Source organism: Passer domesticus, chromosome 31 (assembly GCF_036417665.1).
Source record: "Passer domesticus isolate bPasDom1 chromosome 31, bPasDom1.hap1, whole genome shotgun sequence".
Classification (NCBI taxonomy): Eukaryota; Metazoa; Chordata; class Aves; order Passeriformes; family Passeridae; genus Passer; species Passer domesticus.
Window position 1 is genome coordinate 1464513 of NC_087504.1, and position 16072 is coordinate 1480584.

General features: G+C 49.9%; 1 protein-coding gene and 1 pseudogene across 1 annotated transcript; both read left to right on the top strand.

The window, feature by feature from the left end:
- Nucleotides 1–143: 143 nt before the first annotated feature.
- Nucleotides 144–4752, top strand: LOC135287818 (keratin, type II cytoskeletal 75-like). Its single transcript, XM_064401036.1, has 10 exons — nucleotides 144–270; nucleotides 972–1445; nucleotides 1826–2040; nucleotides 2307–2367; nucleotides 2477–2572; nucleotides 2818–2982; nucleotides 3237–3362; nucleotides 3754–3974; nucleotides 4229–4263; nucleotides 4383–4752. Exons 1-10 carry the CDS (start codon nucleotides 172–174, stop codon nucleotides 4571–4573), a joined length of 1683 nt encoding a protein of 560 aa, XP_064257106.1. The 5' UTR covers nucleotides 144–171; the 3' UTR covers nucleotides 4574–4752.
- A 4277-nt stretch (nucleotides 4753–9029) lies between these two features.
- Nucleotides 9030–14434, top strand: LOC135287776 (keratin, type II cytoskeletal 75-like; annotated as a pseudogene).
- The last annotated feature ends 1638 nt before the right edge of the window (nucleotides 14435–16072 follow it).

Genomic DNA, 16072 nt, shown 5'->3' on the forward strand with positions numbered 1-16072 from the left:
TCTTTCCCTCTCCTGTACCAGCTGTGCTTTAAAGAATTCTAGTTTAAGCACAAGAAGAAGAGTTCCCATCAGGTTGAGACCTGAGGTGCTGTTGCCCCTCTGGAGTCACCATCTGTTGTAAGTCCAAATCAGGGTGACTTGGCACATTTGGGGACATGGTTTAGGGTGCCCATGGTAGTGCTGAGCTGGCAGCTGGACTGGGTCATCCTGAAGGTCGCTTCTAACCCTGATGATTCTATAGAACATGGGCAGTTTCCACAGAAAGAAAAGGTCTGAGAACACTGTTCATAAAATTCCCTCCACATCCTTCCCAATCCCCAGCTGGTTTTGGTGGCGGGTGCTCCAAGACTTGCCCATTACCACCCTGGCCCTCCCTCCATCACCTCTTTCCCTCTCCTGTACCAGCTGTGCTTTAAAGAATTCTAGTTTAAGCACAAGAAGAAGAGTTCCCATCAGGTTGAGACCTGAGGTGCTGTTGCCCCTCTGGAGTTTGCTCAGAACCACAACACATGATCAGAGACTTCAGATCTCAGACCCTCCACCAGGAATCAATGTTCCAAAACCAACCATATTAACCTTACACAACCTGGATTGATTCATCCATGGACTGGAGATGAGCAAGCCCTTACCCAACAAAGAACCATCTCCTTCAACAGTGGAAGGAGGGAGTGGGAAAGGGGTGGCTGCAAACAAGAGCTGAGAACCCACTATCGAGGTTTTCTCAGCTATTTCAACACAAAAAAAAATGCAACCTCTGCCCTTTTTTGAAAGCCCCATGGGTGCTCATGGTGAACTCACTGTGGGTGTGCCAGGCCCAGTTAATCAGCGGGATAAACCCCACACTGGATCCATCCCCACCTCAGGAGGATATAAAGGGCCAGTCCCAGGCTGGGGGAGCACTTCACCTCCAGCCACTTCCTCTCATTCCTTCATTCCTTGGATCACCCCTGGCAGCTGCCATGTCCCGCCAGTGTACCGTGAGGAGCCAGGCCAGAAGGAACTTCAGTGCTGCTTCTGCCTTCTTCCCAAATGCCAGCAGCTCCAGCCTCTGCCTGCGCCCTGCAGCGCAAGCTGGCAGCTGCGGGGCCACCACTGGCTATGGAAGGTTCACTGGAGGGTTTGGAAGCAGAAGCCTCTACAGCCTTGGTGAATGCCAGAGGATCTCCGGAGCTGGAAGAGGTGGTGTCTCCTACGGACCTGCAGGTTTTGGTGCTGGCAATGGGATCTCCTATGGGTTTGGTGGGGCAGTTGGTGGTCCGTTTGGGATTGGTGGTGGCCCTGGATTCCCTGCTGTCCCAGTTGGGGGCATCCATGAAGTCACAGTTAACCAGAGCCTTCTGAAGCCACTCAACCTGAAGTTTGACCCCAATATCCAGAATATCCGTAAGGATGAGAAGAACCAGATTCAAACCCTCAACAATAAATTTGCCTCCTTCATCGACAAGGTGAGACCTGAGATTCCTGGTTATGCTGTGGTGATTATTTGGTGGGGAAGCACAAACAAGGGTGAATTGTATCTTTGGCCACAATTTTGCTGCTTCTGTACTGTCAGCTCTAAAATCCCAGCAGCCTGGGAACGAATCCTGAGGGTTTCCAGCTTTGAGACCATTTACATGTTTCAGGAATGCTGTAGTGAGACCAGAAAACAGGGACAAAGTGGTGATACTGGATGTAAGGAAGCTGAGTTGGGAAAGAGAGCAGGAGTGTTTAAATTGTCAGCTGTTCCTGAAGGGCTGAGACCTCCCACCTTCCAGCAAGTGAATCCTTGCAGGATGTGCCTCACATCTCCAAGGAAAACCATGCTAAAATACCCTTCTCTCTCCAGGTCCGATTCCTTGAACAACAAAACAAGGTCCTGGAGACAAAGTGGGCTCTTCTGCAAGAACAGGGGAACAAAACAGTGAGAATGAACATTGAGCCCCTGTTTGAGACCTACCTGAATAACCTCAGGAAGCACCTGAGCAGCCTAATGACAGAGAAGGAGAACCTGGGAGGGGAGCTGAGCAAGATGCGGAGCATTGCTGAGGACTTCAAGAACAAGTGAGTCTGTTCATGGTCTACCTGGGCCTGGGTGGGCTGCAATAGATGCAGAAAATGAGCGGGGAAAAAAACCTTTTTGCTGACTTACTCCTCTGAGAAAAGCCTGGGTTTAATACAAGATATGGCTGAAAAGTAACAGGCAGAAAATTACAGGGCAAAAAGACCAAGGTGCAGAGCTGTACATACAAAAAAATTAGAGGCTTGTCCTGCAAACATGAAATAATTTTAAAACAAGCCTAGACCACCCCTCCACCTCCATTCCACAGATATGAAGAGGAGCTCAACAAGCACACAGATGTCGAGAACGAATTTGTGACCCTGAAGAAGGTGGGTGCACTCCCAAGTGGCCTCCCAGCCCTGCAAGAAACCCCTTCTCCAGCTTTTCCTCTGCTTCTTTTAAACTCAGCTCATTCTGATAATGTGTTTCCTCTCCTAGGAGGCGGACACTGCCTACCTGGAGAAGACAAAGCTGCAGGCCACGCTGGATTCACTCACAGAGCAGATTGACTTCCTCAGAGCCCTCTACGAAGCTGTGAGCACCAGACCTTATATCCTTCTCCCAGTCCTTGCCTTCCTTTCCCATTTCAGAGCCCCAGGGCTGATTATTTTCCCCTGTGTTGCACTAAATAATTCAATACTTTTTCCATTTCACATTTCTGCTTGAAGCTGTCTTGGAAAAATCCTTTTGTTCACCCAGCTCTCCCCTCTAACCCTGGGGCTTTCCATCCTCCAAGCAACATTTGTGTTGTGACTCAGGAATATTTGCTGCTTTTGCAGGAGCTGTCCCAGATGCAGAGCAAGATCTCTGACACCTCTGTTATCCTGACCATGGACAACAACCGTAGCCTTGACATGGAGGGCATCATCGCTGAGGTGAAGGCGCAGTACGAGGACATCGCCAACCGGAGCCGCGCCGAGGCCGAGTCCTGGTACCAGTCCAGGGTAAGCATCTGGGAGGCTTCTGAAATGGGAAAACCATCCTCCCATCTCCAAATTCCCCTGGGGAGGTGAGTCCCACTGTGATTTTGAAACACAGAATGTCTTCAGGTTTAATAACCGTATGAAATTCGGAAGTGTTAATTTGGGATTGGGAACACACGCACATTTTTGAACACAAAAACACCTCCAAACCTACACTCTGCTGGGCTCTAAATCCAGCTCATTTTCCTTTGACTGGTTGTTTCTCTCTGTGACAGTACGAGGAGCTGCAGGCCACGGCTGGCAGGCATGGAGACGACCTCCGGAACACCAAGCAGGAGATCTCAGAGCTCAACCGCCACATCCAGAGGCTCCGATCCGAGATTGACAGTGTGAAAAAACAGGTAAAGGGCACAACCAGTGCATCAAATGTAACCCTTCCTGTGACCTGACCTCTCAGTTGCCCAGGGAATAAAAATAAATTCAACCGAATTCTGCTGGATCAGGAATGAACATGACTGGATTTGTATCAGAGCAGTGACATCACCAAGAGTTACTCAGTGTAGTATCAATCACCGCAAGGAGATTCTGAGAGTTGTGGAAGTAAATCCAGATTGTGACCCGGCTCAAAACATGGATTAGTTCAATGAATTGAATTCAATTCATGGATCAGTGATGGTTAAGATCACACCTATTCATGTTAACCCAACATGAGATCTGGGATTGGGACCTCAGGATACAAAGAGCTGGGTTATGCTCTCAATAAGGAATGAAAATCTGGATTTTCCCCTGCAGGTCACTGGGTTGCAGACATCCATTGCTGATGCAGAACAGCGTGGGGAGTCGGCCCTCAAGGACGCCAGGACCAAACTGGAGGGACTGGAGACAGCCCTGCAGAAAGCCAAGGCTGACCTGGCCCGGCAGCTCCGGGAATACCAGGAGCTCATGAATGTCAAGCTGGCCCTGGACATCGAGATCGTGACTTATAGGAAGCTGCTGGAGGGCGAGGAGTGCAGGTGGGTGAGATTTTATATCCCAGTTTTCAGAGGTGCAATGGAGTTGCTGACCCTGGTCAGGCCCACATTCAGATCTGAAAGCTGTTTAAAGACCAGTGAGTGCCTGTGAGGAGGAGCTGCTTGGGAACAGCAGCCTTTCATACAGACATCCCACCTTTCAAAAATATTCAAAGGAAATTTTCCTGCCTTTGTGAGCAGGTCCTGCTCATGGGTTCCCTTTGAAGTCTCACTGGCTCTCTTTTGTTCCCTGACAGGCTCTCTGGAGAAGGTGCTGGCTCAGTGAACATCTGTAAGTAACTTTTAGAGACATTTAGCACTTTCGAGATCTACCTCCCACCCCTGCTCAGAGCCTGTCCCACTCATCCACTGCCTGTGGATTCCTCTCATGAGGGTGTTTTCCTCTGGCAGCTGTGACCGGTTCAGGAATGGGATATGGAAGCAACAACTGCCTGAGCTCCAGTGGTGGGGCTGTAGGTGGGGTCTGCGCTGGAATGGGAATAGGCTCCATCTCTGGAAGTGGATACGGCACAGGTGGCTCATGCATGCTTGGAGGCAGCAGCTCCAGCTTCAAGTCCATCTCCACCAGGAGATGTTATTGAGGAACTGACTCCAGGCCCTGGTGCCACCAGCACTGAGGCTTCTCTTGGGTCCAGTCCTCATCCAGCTCCTTCAAAAGATTTGGAAATCAAACCCATGTGTCATTATGTATGTAAAAGGTGCTGTGCTCCTGTTTGTCCTTTGACCCTCAACATCCCTAATTTCCCAGTGTTTGTCTAATAAAAGGCATGTGGAATTAATTATGTCGCATCCTCTTTTAAATTCCAATTCTTTTATCTTACCTTGTGGTAAAGGGTCGTTGGTGCAGCACAGTAACTTTGCTGCTTTGAAGGTAAAAAAGGCACATGCAAGTTGAGACATCTCCTTCGTCTCCAACTCCATGGACCTCATAGCCAACAGGAAGAAAGCATTTGGATGTTCTATTTCCATGAGAATGGGAAGATATGTACCCTTCCTACTTGGCACAAGAGAAAGTTCTTCTGTCTTAAGTCCTAATTATGACATCTCAGCATTTTATGCCACAGTACTTGTGCCCAAACCTCTGTAATCAAATGGGATGAGTCATGGAGGCATATAAATTTGATTTTCCCAAGAAAATGAGTGCTGCAGCTCATCTGATCTGCACACACATCTGCAGGGACTGATAAAACACCTCCGCTGCCATTACCATAATTAGAAATGGGAAACACCCATTAAACCCCCAAAGCAACCCTCTTTGGGAGGAATAATGTCCCCAGGGGAGGTTGTGAGACAGTGAAAGACCCTTGGGGCACTGAAAAGGAAGTGTCTTGTTGTCTTCAGCACCAGCCCATCTTTCTCCAGCCTCTCGAGTCCACATCCCACTGGCAGCAGCAGAGTTGGAGTTTGGTTTGTTATTTAAGCACTGTCCAGCATCAAAGCTCCATCCAGAGCTACATGGATAGGGAAGGGTCTGCAGGGGCCACACAAGGAGCAGCTGAGGGTTGGTTTGTCCACCTTTGAAAAGAGGAGACTGAGGTGAGACTCCTCGGGGGCTGCAGCTTCGTCCTGAGGCACAGTTCCGATCTCTGCTCTGGGGACCAGGGACAGGACTCAGGGAATGGCTGGAGCTATGCCAGGAAAGTTTAGGTTGGATATCAGAAAAGGTTCTTCCCCAGAGGGTGCCAGGACACTGAACAGACTCCCCAGGGAATGGTGTGCTGGTTTTATCATTGGAGCCACCACGGAAGTGAGTTTTTCTGAGAGGAGCTGCTGAGAGCTTCCTCTGTGCCCGGTAAAATGAATCAGTGAGTCATTCTAAATATTGACACTTTGTTAAACCACTAGAAAGCTGAACACAGCTCTGTAAACACACATGTTGAAAACGAAAAATCCTGGAAATTCTCTTTTCAGGCCTGAAAGCAGGTCGACAAGCCCAGCCCAGCTCCCATCTTGGCCAGGCTGGGCTGGGCAGGCTCTGCCATGGGGCTGAGGCCCTTCCCGGGGAGCCCCCCAGGCCCCATCGGCTGCTGGGCAGGGGAGGGGAGGCTGTGGGCCCAAGACTGGGCCGTGGCTGCGGTTGCCAACACCTGGCTGCTACTAATCCCAGCCCTGCCACCAGCCCAGGCCGAGCTGGGTTTGCTGGGACCCAGGAGCAGCCCTGGGCCGGGCCGGCTCGGCCAAGATTCTGCTGCCATTGAGGTTCACCTGCAACCACCGGGCAGGGGAGGGGAGGCCACAGGGCCAAGGCCGGGCCACGGCTGCAGTTGTCAATATGTGGGCACTACTAAGCTCTGCCCTGCCGCCAGCCCTGGCCGAGCCAGGATCCGCTGGGCCCCAGGAGCAGCCCCGGGCCGGGCCAGCTCGGCCAAGATTCTGCCATCCTTGGGGTTCACCCGCAAGCCCCGGGCAGGGGGAGGAGAAGCCATCGGCCCACAACTGTGCTTCTGTTGTGTTCTTGCCTGGCTGCTGAGATCCTGGCCCTCCCCCAGCATGGCCGCCAAATAAATCCTCTACTGTAAACAGTTCCAGCACTGCCCCGCAGAAATCACATAGCCATCTGCAGGCCTGAGTGAGATAATGACTCTTTCAGTACACAGATGAGACCTACAGACATCAATCCTCCCTCGGGTGAGAGAAAAGAAGAGTGAGAACACATAGAGAAACAACATGAAGACACTAAGATCAGTGAAGAAAGAGTCAAGTCCCAGGTGGGAAGGATGAGGAGATACCTTGATTTTGGGGCTGAAATCCTTTTGTAAAGCTATGGAGAAAGATGTAATTGATACATCAGACTCTTTTTCCCTGTAACTCATTGAAAAAGTATGAGGAGATTAAGTGTTCACATTGTAGATATGAACAAAGGCCTCTATGCTAAAGTAAGCGCATGTTAAAGTAGCTGTGATTCCATGAGAAATTTGAATAGAGAGAGAGGGAAGAGTGATGAAGACCCTCTGCCCCATGGAAAGAAGAAGACCTCTGTTCTCAGAGATTAAGATAATCTCAAAGATCGATAAAGAAAATCTTTGCTCTTCAACAACTCATCCTTAAAATAGTACTCCATAAGTTGACATGACCTGTAAACACAGCTGTGGGAAAGCTGTGAAAGATGGGAGGGACTTCATGATTGCAGATTCCTGGAGGGCTGCTATTCGTGGAAATTAAAAGCCATGAGAGAACTGTTTCCTTGTGGAGAAGTCTCCACAACATTAACAAAAGGAACTTCTCTCCCAAAGTGAAGTGAAGAAAGACTGTTCTAGAAGTGATAAACTGACTGAATTGTTAGTAGGACAGAAAAAGTTCTGGGGGGAGGAAGTGTTCTAAAGATTTTCTTCTGATTCTTATTTTCTTTCTTTTAGTTACTGTTAATAAAGCTTTCTTTATACCCTTTTAAAGTTTTGAGCCTGCTTTGCCTTAGTCCTAATCCTATCTCACAGCAGGAAATGAGTGAGGATATTCTAGTGGGTGCACTGGAGTGTGGCCAGCGCTAGACCCATCACATTAATTGGTGCATAGGCCAGGAAATCTCAAATTGGTGAAGCAAAACCACTAGAAATGGTCATAGCCCCAAGGCTGCCAGAGCTCCAGAAGCATTTAGACAATGCCCTATGGCACAGGGTGGGATTTTGGGGTGTCTGTGCAGGGCCAGGTGTTGGATTCGGTAGTCCCTGTGGGTGCCTTCCAGCCCAGGACATTCTGTGACTCATAAGCAGGACTTTCACACCTCAGTTTGTTTTCTATCAGGGACCCTGGACTTTCAGCATTCTTATTTCAGAATTCTGGGCTCCCAGAAGGGTACTGGTGTCTCCCAAATCCCTACCTTTACCAGCAGCACTTCAGTGCAGATGAAGTTCTGCCTGGAAAGCTCAGGAGTGCAGACCAAGCCAGGAAATTCTTGCCTAGATCAGCACAGGTTGTAATACCCTACAATGGCTGGAAATCTGGGGGCAGAGTCAGGATTTTTCTTTAGCAAAGCACATCAAACTGTCATTTTCCCAATCTCTGGATTCCCTCTTGCAGCAACTTCAGTCTCATCAGCCTTAAATTAACAGGAACTACTTTAACCAAGCTAAAACCAAGCCCAAAGGCAACTTGTGGATGGAAATGGATTTTTTTTTTTGCCCCACCAGTAATCTCCTCTTTGAAAAGCAGCTTAGAAAATACGGGTTGGAAAGTTTTACGAGCTGTCTCTGCCAGCCTGTGGCATTAGAGCTGGTGGGGGTGACTGAGTGCTAGATACCAAACCCATGAGCTCACTCCTTGACCTGTGGTCAAGCCCAGCTCTCCAAAAGCATAAAAGGCTGAGAAGACTCCTGATCCCAACTCCCAAAGATTCCTGTGTGGGAGGTGGCCATGGGGAGGACAGAGACAGAATGCCATGGGAAGACACCATGGTAGAGATCAGGATGAGAGTCTCCCCATGATCCCTTGTTTGCCCATGCAAATGTGCTTCTGTCAATCGGTTGCTGTTCCTCCCCTGGTTCCAGAAAGTTCTACCCCTCCTGTTCCCCCATTGGTCCTCCCTGAGAAACCACTTCCCTCTCCTTCCTCACTGGTTGACATTGAGTCACCCCATCCCAGCTCCTCCCTTCTTCCCCCAATCCCATTGGCTCGTTTGTACCCTAACTCCTCCTACCTTCCCCCAGTTATATGCCCTGGCCTCTCCCTTGTTCTTGGGTCCTTGCCTTGATGCTCCTCTCTGTTCCTCTCACCCTTACCCCACCTGGACCTTCAGACCTTCCTTCAATAAACCCTGCTGGATCTACCAAGCAAGGAGTCCTCCTGTCTGTCTGGTCAGGCTTTTATTACCACATCTGGCTCGAGTGCTGCGTGGGCTGAGGGAGCTGGTCGTCGGGACTGGGAGAGGATCGCTCTCGGGAAGGTGGTCACCCTGACAGCACCTGCCCAGGGGTTCCCGCATTCCTGCTCCTCTGCTACCTCACCTCATTGTCCTCTTTCAGTGTTGGGTCTCTTGGAGTTGGTGCTGCTCCTCCATGATGCCTATCCTGCACAGCAGCCGCAGCTCCGTGTCCGTGTCCCATGGCCCTGCTGGAGGCACAGGAAGGGCCGAGGAGCCTTCAGCAGGAGGAGCCCTCACAGCCTCGGGCTGAGCTCAAGGATGGCCATGAGTGGAGGGCCTGGGGCTGCCAGACCAGGATACAGCCCAGGGCAGGAGGCAGAGCTGGAGGAGCAGGGCTTGGATGTGGCCCTGGAGGGATACAAAAGGTCATGGTCAACCAGTGCCTCTTGGTGCCCCTGAACCTGGAGATTGACCTCAACGTGCAGCAGGTGCAGCAGGAGGACAAAGACCAAATGAAATCCTTCAACAACTAATTTGCCTCCTTCATCAACAAGGTGAGGCATGTTCTCCAGCTCTGGCATTACCTGGAGATGGAGTCAGAAAGTTCTCAACATTAGAAATATAATTCTAAATCATTAAAGCAGAGTTAAGGATTTTGTGCAGGACTTTGTTCCACATCCAGACTGTCCATATAGATACTTTTGACAACCCGGATGCAGAGCAAATGATTTCTCCAGGTTTCCTTGCAGCTGAATATTTCTCCTGGCTCCCAGATCTTCCCAGCAATGATCTTTGGGTGACATGCCCATCAAATCATGCTTTAAATTACAGAAAACATTTACAACCCCTGCCATATTAAACTTCCATTTCATGAAAAGCAAGGCAAGTTTTGAGTTGAGGATCCTGAATTATTTATATTGTTCTGGTGGCTTTCAGGTGCAGTTCCTGGAGCAACAAAACCAAGTTCTGGAGACCAAATGGAGCCTCTTGAAAGGCCAGAAAATTGTGCAGAATAACCTGGAGCCCATGTTTGAGCTGTACATCAGCAACACGAGGTGGCAGCTGGAGGCTCTAGGACAGGAGAGGCTGCAGCTCAGCTCTGAGCTCAAGGCCATGCAGGATGTGGTGGAGGACTTCCAGGTCAGGTAGGCAACACCCACACAAAGACCTGTCCAGTTTTACTTCACTCTGTTCTTCCTGCATCAGTGAAAAGGCCCAAGACAGCCCAAAAAAGCATGACCTCAGAATCATGGAAAGTTTTGGATGGGAAGGGACGTTAGAGATCATCTCATCCCACCCCCTGCCACAGGCAGGGACACCTCCCACTATCCCAGGCTGCTCCAAGCCCCATCCAACCTGGCCTTGGACACTTAGAGGGATGGGGCAGCAACAGCTTCCAGCGAAATCCATTCCAGGACCTCCCCACCCTCACAGGGAGGAATTTCTTCCCAGTATCCTATCTATCCCTCCCTCTGGCTATGGGAAGATATTCCCTGTGTCCTGTCCCCCTATCCCTTGTCCCAAGTCCCTCTCCAGCTCTCCTGGAGCCCCTTTAGATCCTGGAAGGGGCTCCAAGGTCTCCCTGGAGCTCTGTGTTTTGCTTGAATTGCTTGGAGCTGTATCTCAGTGTTTGTCAGCTGAGAAGCCCGCTGTGGAGCCACCCCAGCCATCAGTATCCATGGGATCACAAGATCCCAGAATGGTTTGGATTGAAGGGACCTCAAAGCTCATCCCATCCCACCCGTGCCACGTGCAGGGACACCTTTCACTGTCCCAGGCTGCTCCAAGCCCCATCCAACCTGGCCTTGGGCACTTCCAGGGGTCCAGGGGCAGATACAGCTGCTACAGGAATTCCATTCCAGGGCCTCCCCACCCTCAAAGAGAGGAATTTCTTCCCAACATCCCTAAGAGATTTATTCCCTAAATCTCTCCTCTTTTATTTTAAAACTAAATCAGAATTAGTTCAATGTATTGGATAGTTTGAGCACTTTAGAAAGCGAGGAATTACCTCCCACCCATGGAAAGTCACCAGGATCCTGGGCCCGAGTTTCAGCTCAGCAGGTCTTTGGGCTGTTGGGAGCAGGAGTACCCTCTCTCCTCCACTCTTTGCACTTCAGGAAAACATCCATCCAGTATTTGTGCCTGCTCCCATGGCCACGAGGGATCTCCTGGGAATGGATGTGAATAAATGAGGAGCTTAAATTGTCAGTGTGGAACCAGAAAAATGAGATGTGGGAGTGAGGTGCTCATCCCAATTCCCAACAAGGGCACATGCATCCTGCCTGAATCCTCTGCTCTCCTTTCCCAGGAGATCACGTGCCTGCCACTCTGTGCCGCCTTTCCCAAAAGGAAAAGTTCCTTCCAGCATTGAAACATCCTTGACTGCCCTGGGGAAACAAATCAGCACGCACATGAAATCCTTGGACAGTCAATGGTCACATCAGAGAAGCACTTTAGACTTTAGAGCTCTGCTTGTGTCTGACAAAGTGGCAAGTATTCCTTTGGCATCAGTGGATTCTGGGGTGAAGCTCAATGGCACCACACACGTTGCTGGGCATGGACCATCCTCTTGCACCTACATCACAACATCAGGCTCCTGCCCTGCTTCCTAGGAATTTGTTCTTCCCACCTTTAACTATTTTAAACTTTTGAATCCCAAATTTTCTTCCTAATATGGGAATTGGAATGACATTATCTTTAAGGTCCCTTCCAACCCAGACCTCTGATTCCTCTGGGCCAAACATTAATCCAAAGCTGGAAAACAGACATTAAATTTTCTCTTCTATGTTGCCAAGAGCTTCAATGCCCACAAATGGATGCAAAGCTGGGGCTCTGCTTAATGGAAATTATTTTCAGGGATGGATATTCCTGATGGGAATAAATCTTCCCCCATGAAAGGGCCAGGAGAGACCAGTGGTTTATTACCTGCACGGACTCCTTCCTTTGAACTCCTCTCTTTCTTTCTTTCATCTCCCCGATTTTAACATTCCATGGGAGCTGGGCATGGGTCCAGGCTCCCGCTGGGTTTTGACCTTTCCCAAGAGTGTGGCCTTAACTCTCCCTGCCCCGGCCACCCCCCGCCCTCCTCCCCGGCCATCCCGCAGATCCCGGCTCTCCTGACTAACCAGGTGTGCCGATGAGCTCACCCCCGGCTCCACCCAGCACATTTCGGGACCACAAGGCTCCCATTCACGGGATAAAAGGTGCCTTTGATGAGAGCCTTCAGCTTTTCTAGACGGCCCCTCCCACCCTCCAGCCTAGGGTGCTGCCTTTTCCATCATAATCAGTGACACAGAAGTAAAAACAATAAAGCTCCATCAAGGACTCTGTTCCAGCACTGCTCCCTCCAAAAATCTGTGGATTGTTGGTAAACGCCTGCAGGAAGAGACCCTTTGGTCTCTCCTGGTGTGGAGAGCGGGTTTGCATGGGGTGGAGGCTCTGAAGGGATTCTGAGCTCTCCCTCCCCAGAGGTACTGGAGGAGATCAACAAGTGCACAACAGCAGAGAACAACTTTGTCGTGTTCAAGGTGAGGAGGCACCACCACCACCAAAGCAGGAACAGCTTTGGAAAAACCGCATTCAAATCACCCTTTGTATCCAGCAATGCCAGGCCCAGAGCATGGGGCACAGGTGGAGTCATCCCCAGAAGCAGAAACACCTGGTTGTGCCAGTGGAGCAGTGCTGGGCTGTAATTCCTCCTTGTTTCAGGTCCCTCATCCCAAACTCAGGGGTGTCCCACAGATCCCACTGATTTGGTCCCCCAGATCAGCTCTGGGTCATGCAGACCTTGTGCCTCCACCAGATGCTCTGCCAGTCCTCAGCCTTTCTGTGTCCAATCCCAGCATCCACAGCCCCCTGGTCTCCCCTGCAGGAGACACAATAAGAAGCTTCTGCTGTTTCAAGTATTGTACAAAATATCTGCCTGGCAGAAAAAGGGAAATTCAGTGGTGTGACATCATTTGGATTCATGGACATCTTCCCTCCTCCCCTCCCAAAAAAAAAGGTGGAGGTGAGAAATCGCTTTACTCTTGGCTCTGCTTAAAGGTGCAGAGAAATCCTCCATTAAGAAATTCTCCATTTCTGGTTTAATAAAATTTCAGTTCTCAATTTCATCTGAAACTCCAAATGTTTGTGTTAGATACAAAGACTTCACCCAATGACCCAGAGAAGGTCTGGTCCAAGCTCCGTTGTCACCATTCCAGGTGGATGCTGCCTGTGTGAACAAGGCATCATCAGGGGACCAAGGCGAGATGAGATAAACTGGCAGATGAGATAAACTTCCTGCAAGCCCTCTACAAAGCAGTAAGAGTATCCCAAATTTCCCAGTCTGCTGTTCCCCCATCTTCCCAGTCTCTAGAGGCTCAAAGAGCCCAAGAGCTGGTCAGTGTGATAGGTGAGTAATGCAATTGTTGACTCTCACAATTAAAAGGCAAATATCATGTATATATGTTAAGAGAAGTTTTATAGATTTATAGTTATGTTTTACCCCTTGTCTTGTTATCCGGAGGCAGCCTGGGCTTGGGACATTTGGGAGGGTCGGCTCATTACTATGGCAACAGCTGATCTCCAATCAAGATGTAAGGAAATTAACTCCCCCACTGGACAGCAAAGAAGGAGTCAATGGACAAAACTTTGGGAGGGACTAAAGCGTTAAAAGGTGAAACCTCCATTGTGTGGATGAGCACATGGTGGGAAAAATCTTCTGCTGCTCCTGACGCCATAATATTTTCTCTATTCAGTCTTTTGTTGCATTTTTGATAAAGTTTAATAAACCTTTCTAAATTTTTGGAAACGAGTAGCATCTCTCACATCAGTGCTGCAGCTCCTCCCCAGCACTCTTCTACAAAATAACAACGAAATATTTGGAACAGAAAATGAGTTTGTTTGACTTACAGCAGCTGTGCCAGATGCAGACCCAGATCTCTGACACCTCGTTGGTGCTGTCCATGGACAACAGCCAAAACCTGGACAGCATCATCGCCGAGGTCAAGGCACACTATGAGGACATCACCAACTGGAGCCGTGCCGAGGCCAAGTCCTGGTACCAGTGCAAGGTGAGGGGGTGGAAACAAACAGGGAGATTTTTGTTTAACATTTCCAAAAGACTAATTTATACTGGAGAGAACAAGCAGTGAGGACAGGGGGAAAAGGTGTAAAATGAAGTGGATTTGGAGAGGAGTTCAAGTAGTTCCTTGGAGATGTTTGGCAGTTGGACTTGATGATCTTAAAGGTGTTTTCCAACCTTCCATGATTCTTCACAACTCTATGGGAAAATGCTGCCTTGATAATGAGAGATGGAGGAGCAGAAGGACACAAAAGGAGGAAGCTCAAGGGGATGAGTGTGGGAAGTCCTGGTGAAGAGAGGATCAGAGCAGGGTCAGTCTCTGCCTGTCCCCCACGTCACCTCCCAGCCCACCCAGTACAGGAGGAGCTGCAGCTCTTGGCTGGCTGGCACAGGGATGACTCCAGAACACCAGGGTGGGGATCTCAGAGATGAACCACTTGGTCCAGCAGCTCCACTCAGACATGGACAGCGTGAAGGTGCAGACACAGGACCTCCCCAAACGTGGGGCACTCATCTCCACCCCTGGCTGGAAGGGACCTGGAAATTGAGATCCACACCCACCACATGACCACTGGAATTGTTCCTGCAGGTGGCCAAGCTGCAGACGGCCATCACTGACATGGAGCAGCATGGGGACATCACCCTCAAGGACATCAGGGCCAGGCTGGAGAAACTGGAGACCGGTCTGCACAAAGTCAAGGCTGACCTGGCCCGGCAGCTCCGGGAGTACCAGGAGCTCATGAACGTCAAGCTGGCCCTGGACATCGAGATCGTGACTTACAGGAAGCTGCTGGAGGGTGAGGAGAGCAGGTGGGAACTCCCCCCTGCAAACCAAATCACGTCCAAATCCAGAAACGTTCTCACCTTTGCCTTGCAAGGAGGTGCAAGTGTCACAAAGTTTTGCAGAGGGAATTCACTCCCATCCTACACAGTAACAGGTGCCATTCCAAATCCTCTTGGATACTCCCCATCACACCCAGCCCCCACTGGGTCTGTTTTCCAAGGTCCTTGGTGGGAAAATATTGCTTGAGATTATCCTTATTAGGAACCCTGACTTCTCCATCCTCTCTTTCTTCCAGGCTGTCTGGAGGTGTTGGTGCCATGAATATTTGTAAGTAATCCATCTCACAAACAATATATTAAATGATTCCTTGATTGTACCTGGAATTGAGGATAAGACAAGGAAGATGCAGCTTGTAATTATCTGCACAAAAATTAATATATTTTTTCCAGCCCTTTAGGTGGGACTAGGGAGGCCAAAGAGCCTGAGACACATTTTCCTTGACCAAATTTGAACTTGAAGGGATTTGTACATTGAGATTGTCCCTTGGGAGACTCAGATGCCTCAGGCCGGAAGAAAAGCCAGAGAATAAGATGTGTGAAATCCAGTCAGTGATAGACTGTCCAAGAAATAACTGGAATGTGTGAAACTAAAGCTTGAAATTCCTTTGTACTCTTCCAAACAAACCCTGTGCCCCTGCTTTCCCATGGCAGTCGTGGTCTTATCTGGGAGCAGCTACAGAGGTGGGAACATACTGGGGCTGGGAGCAGGTTTCAACAGCAGGCTTGGAATGGGGGGATTCGGCTGCGGAGCAGGAAGCAGCTCCAGTGTGAGTTTTGTGTCTAAAAGCACCACCCAGGAAAGCCACGGGAGCTGACCCACTCACCTGGAGCACGGAAAGGCAAGCAGCACCTTCCCCTGCCAGCACAAAGCCTTGGAATCATCTCGGAATCCCTGCTTGTCACTTCGCCATGGAGGGAAAACCTTCCCAACGCTACTTCTCGGCTTGGGAGCACTCCCTCTTCCCATCCAAACCACTCTCCTGCATATCCCTCCCCCAGCTGGCAGTGCAGCTTGTCAGTGAACAATCAGCTGTCTCATTAACGAGTCTCATTAATGTCGGAGCTCAGCGAGCACCTTCCCAGTGCCCCAGTGCCAATCCAGGGGAGGGGCAAGAACTGTGTTTACCTCTGGAAGCAGAGCCTGTTCTTTCACCTGCCCAGGAATCCAAGAGAACTGAGCCCATGGTGCTCCCTCCCACCTACTCCTCCCACACTCCCCAAATTCTTAAGAAATTGAAAACAAAACGTCTTCCCACAGGCAGTTTCTCCATTCCCCAATTCCTCTGGCATTGCTGGCTTACTCCAGGGCTCTCCTGCTCTACCTACATCCCAAAATTCAGCTTTAATTTTCCATAGTTGAAAGGGCTCTCTCTA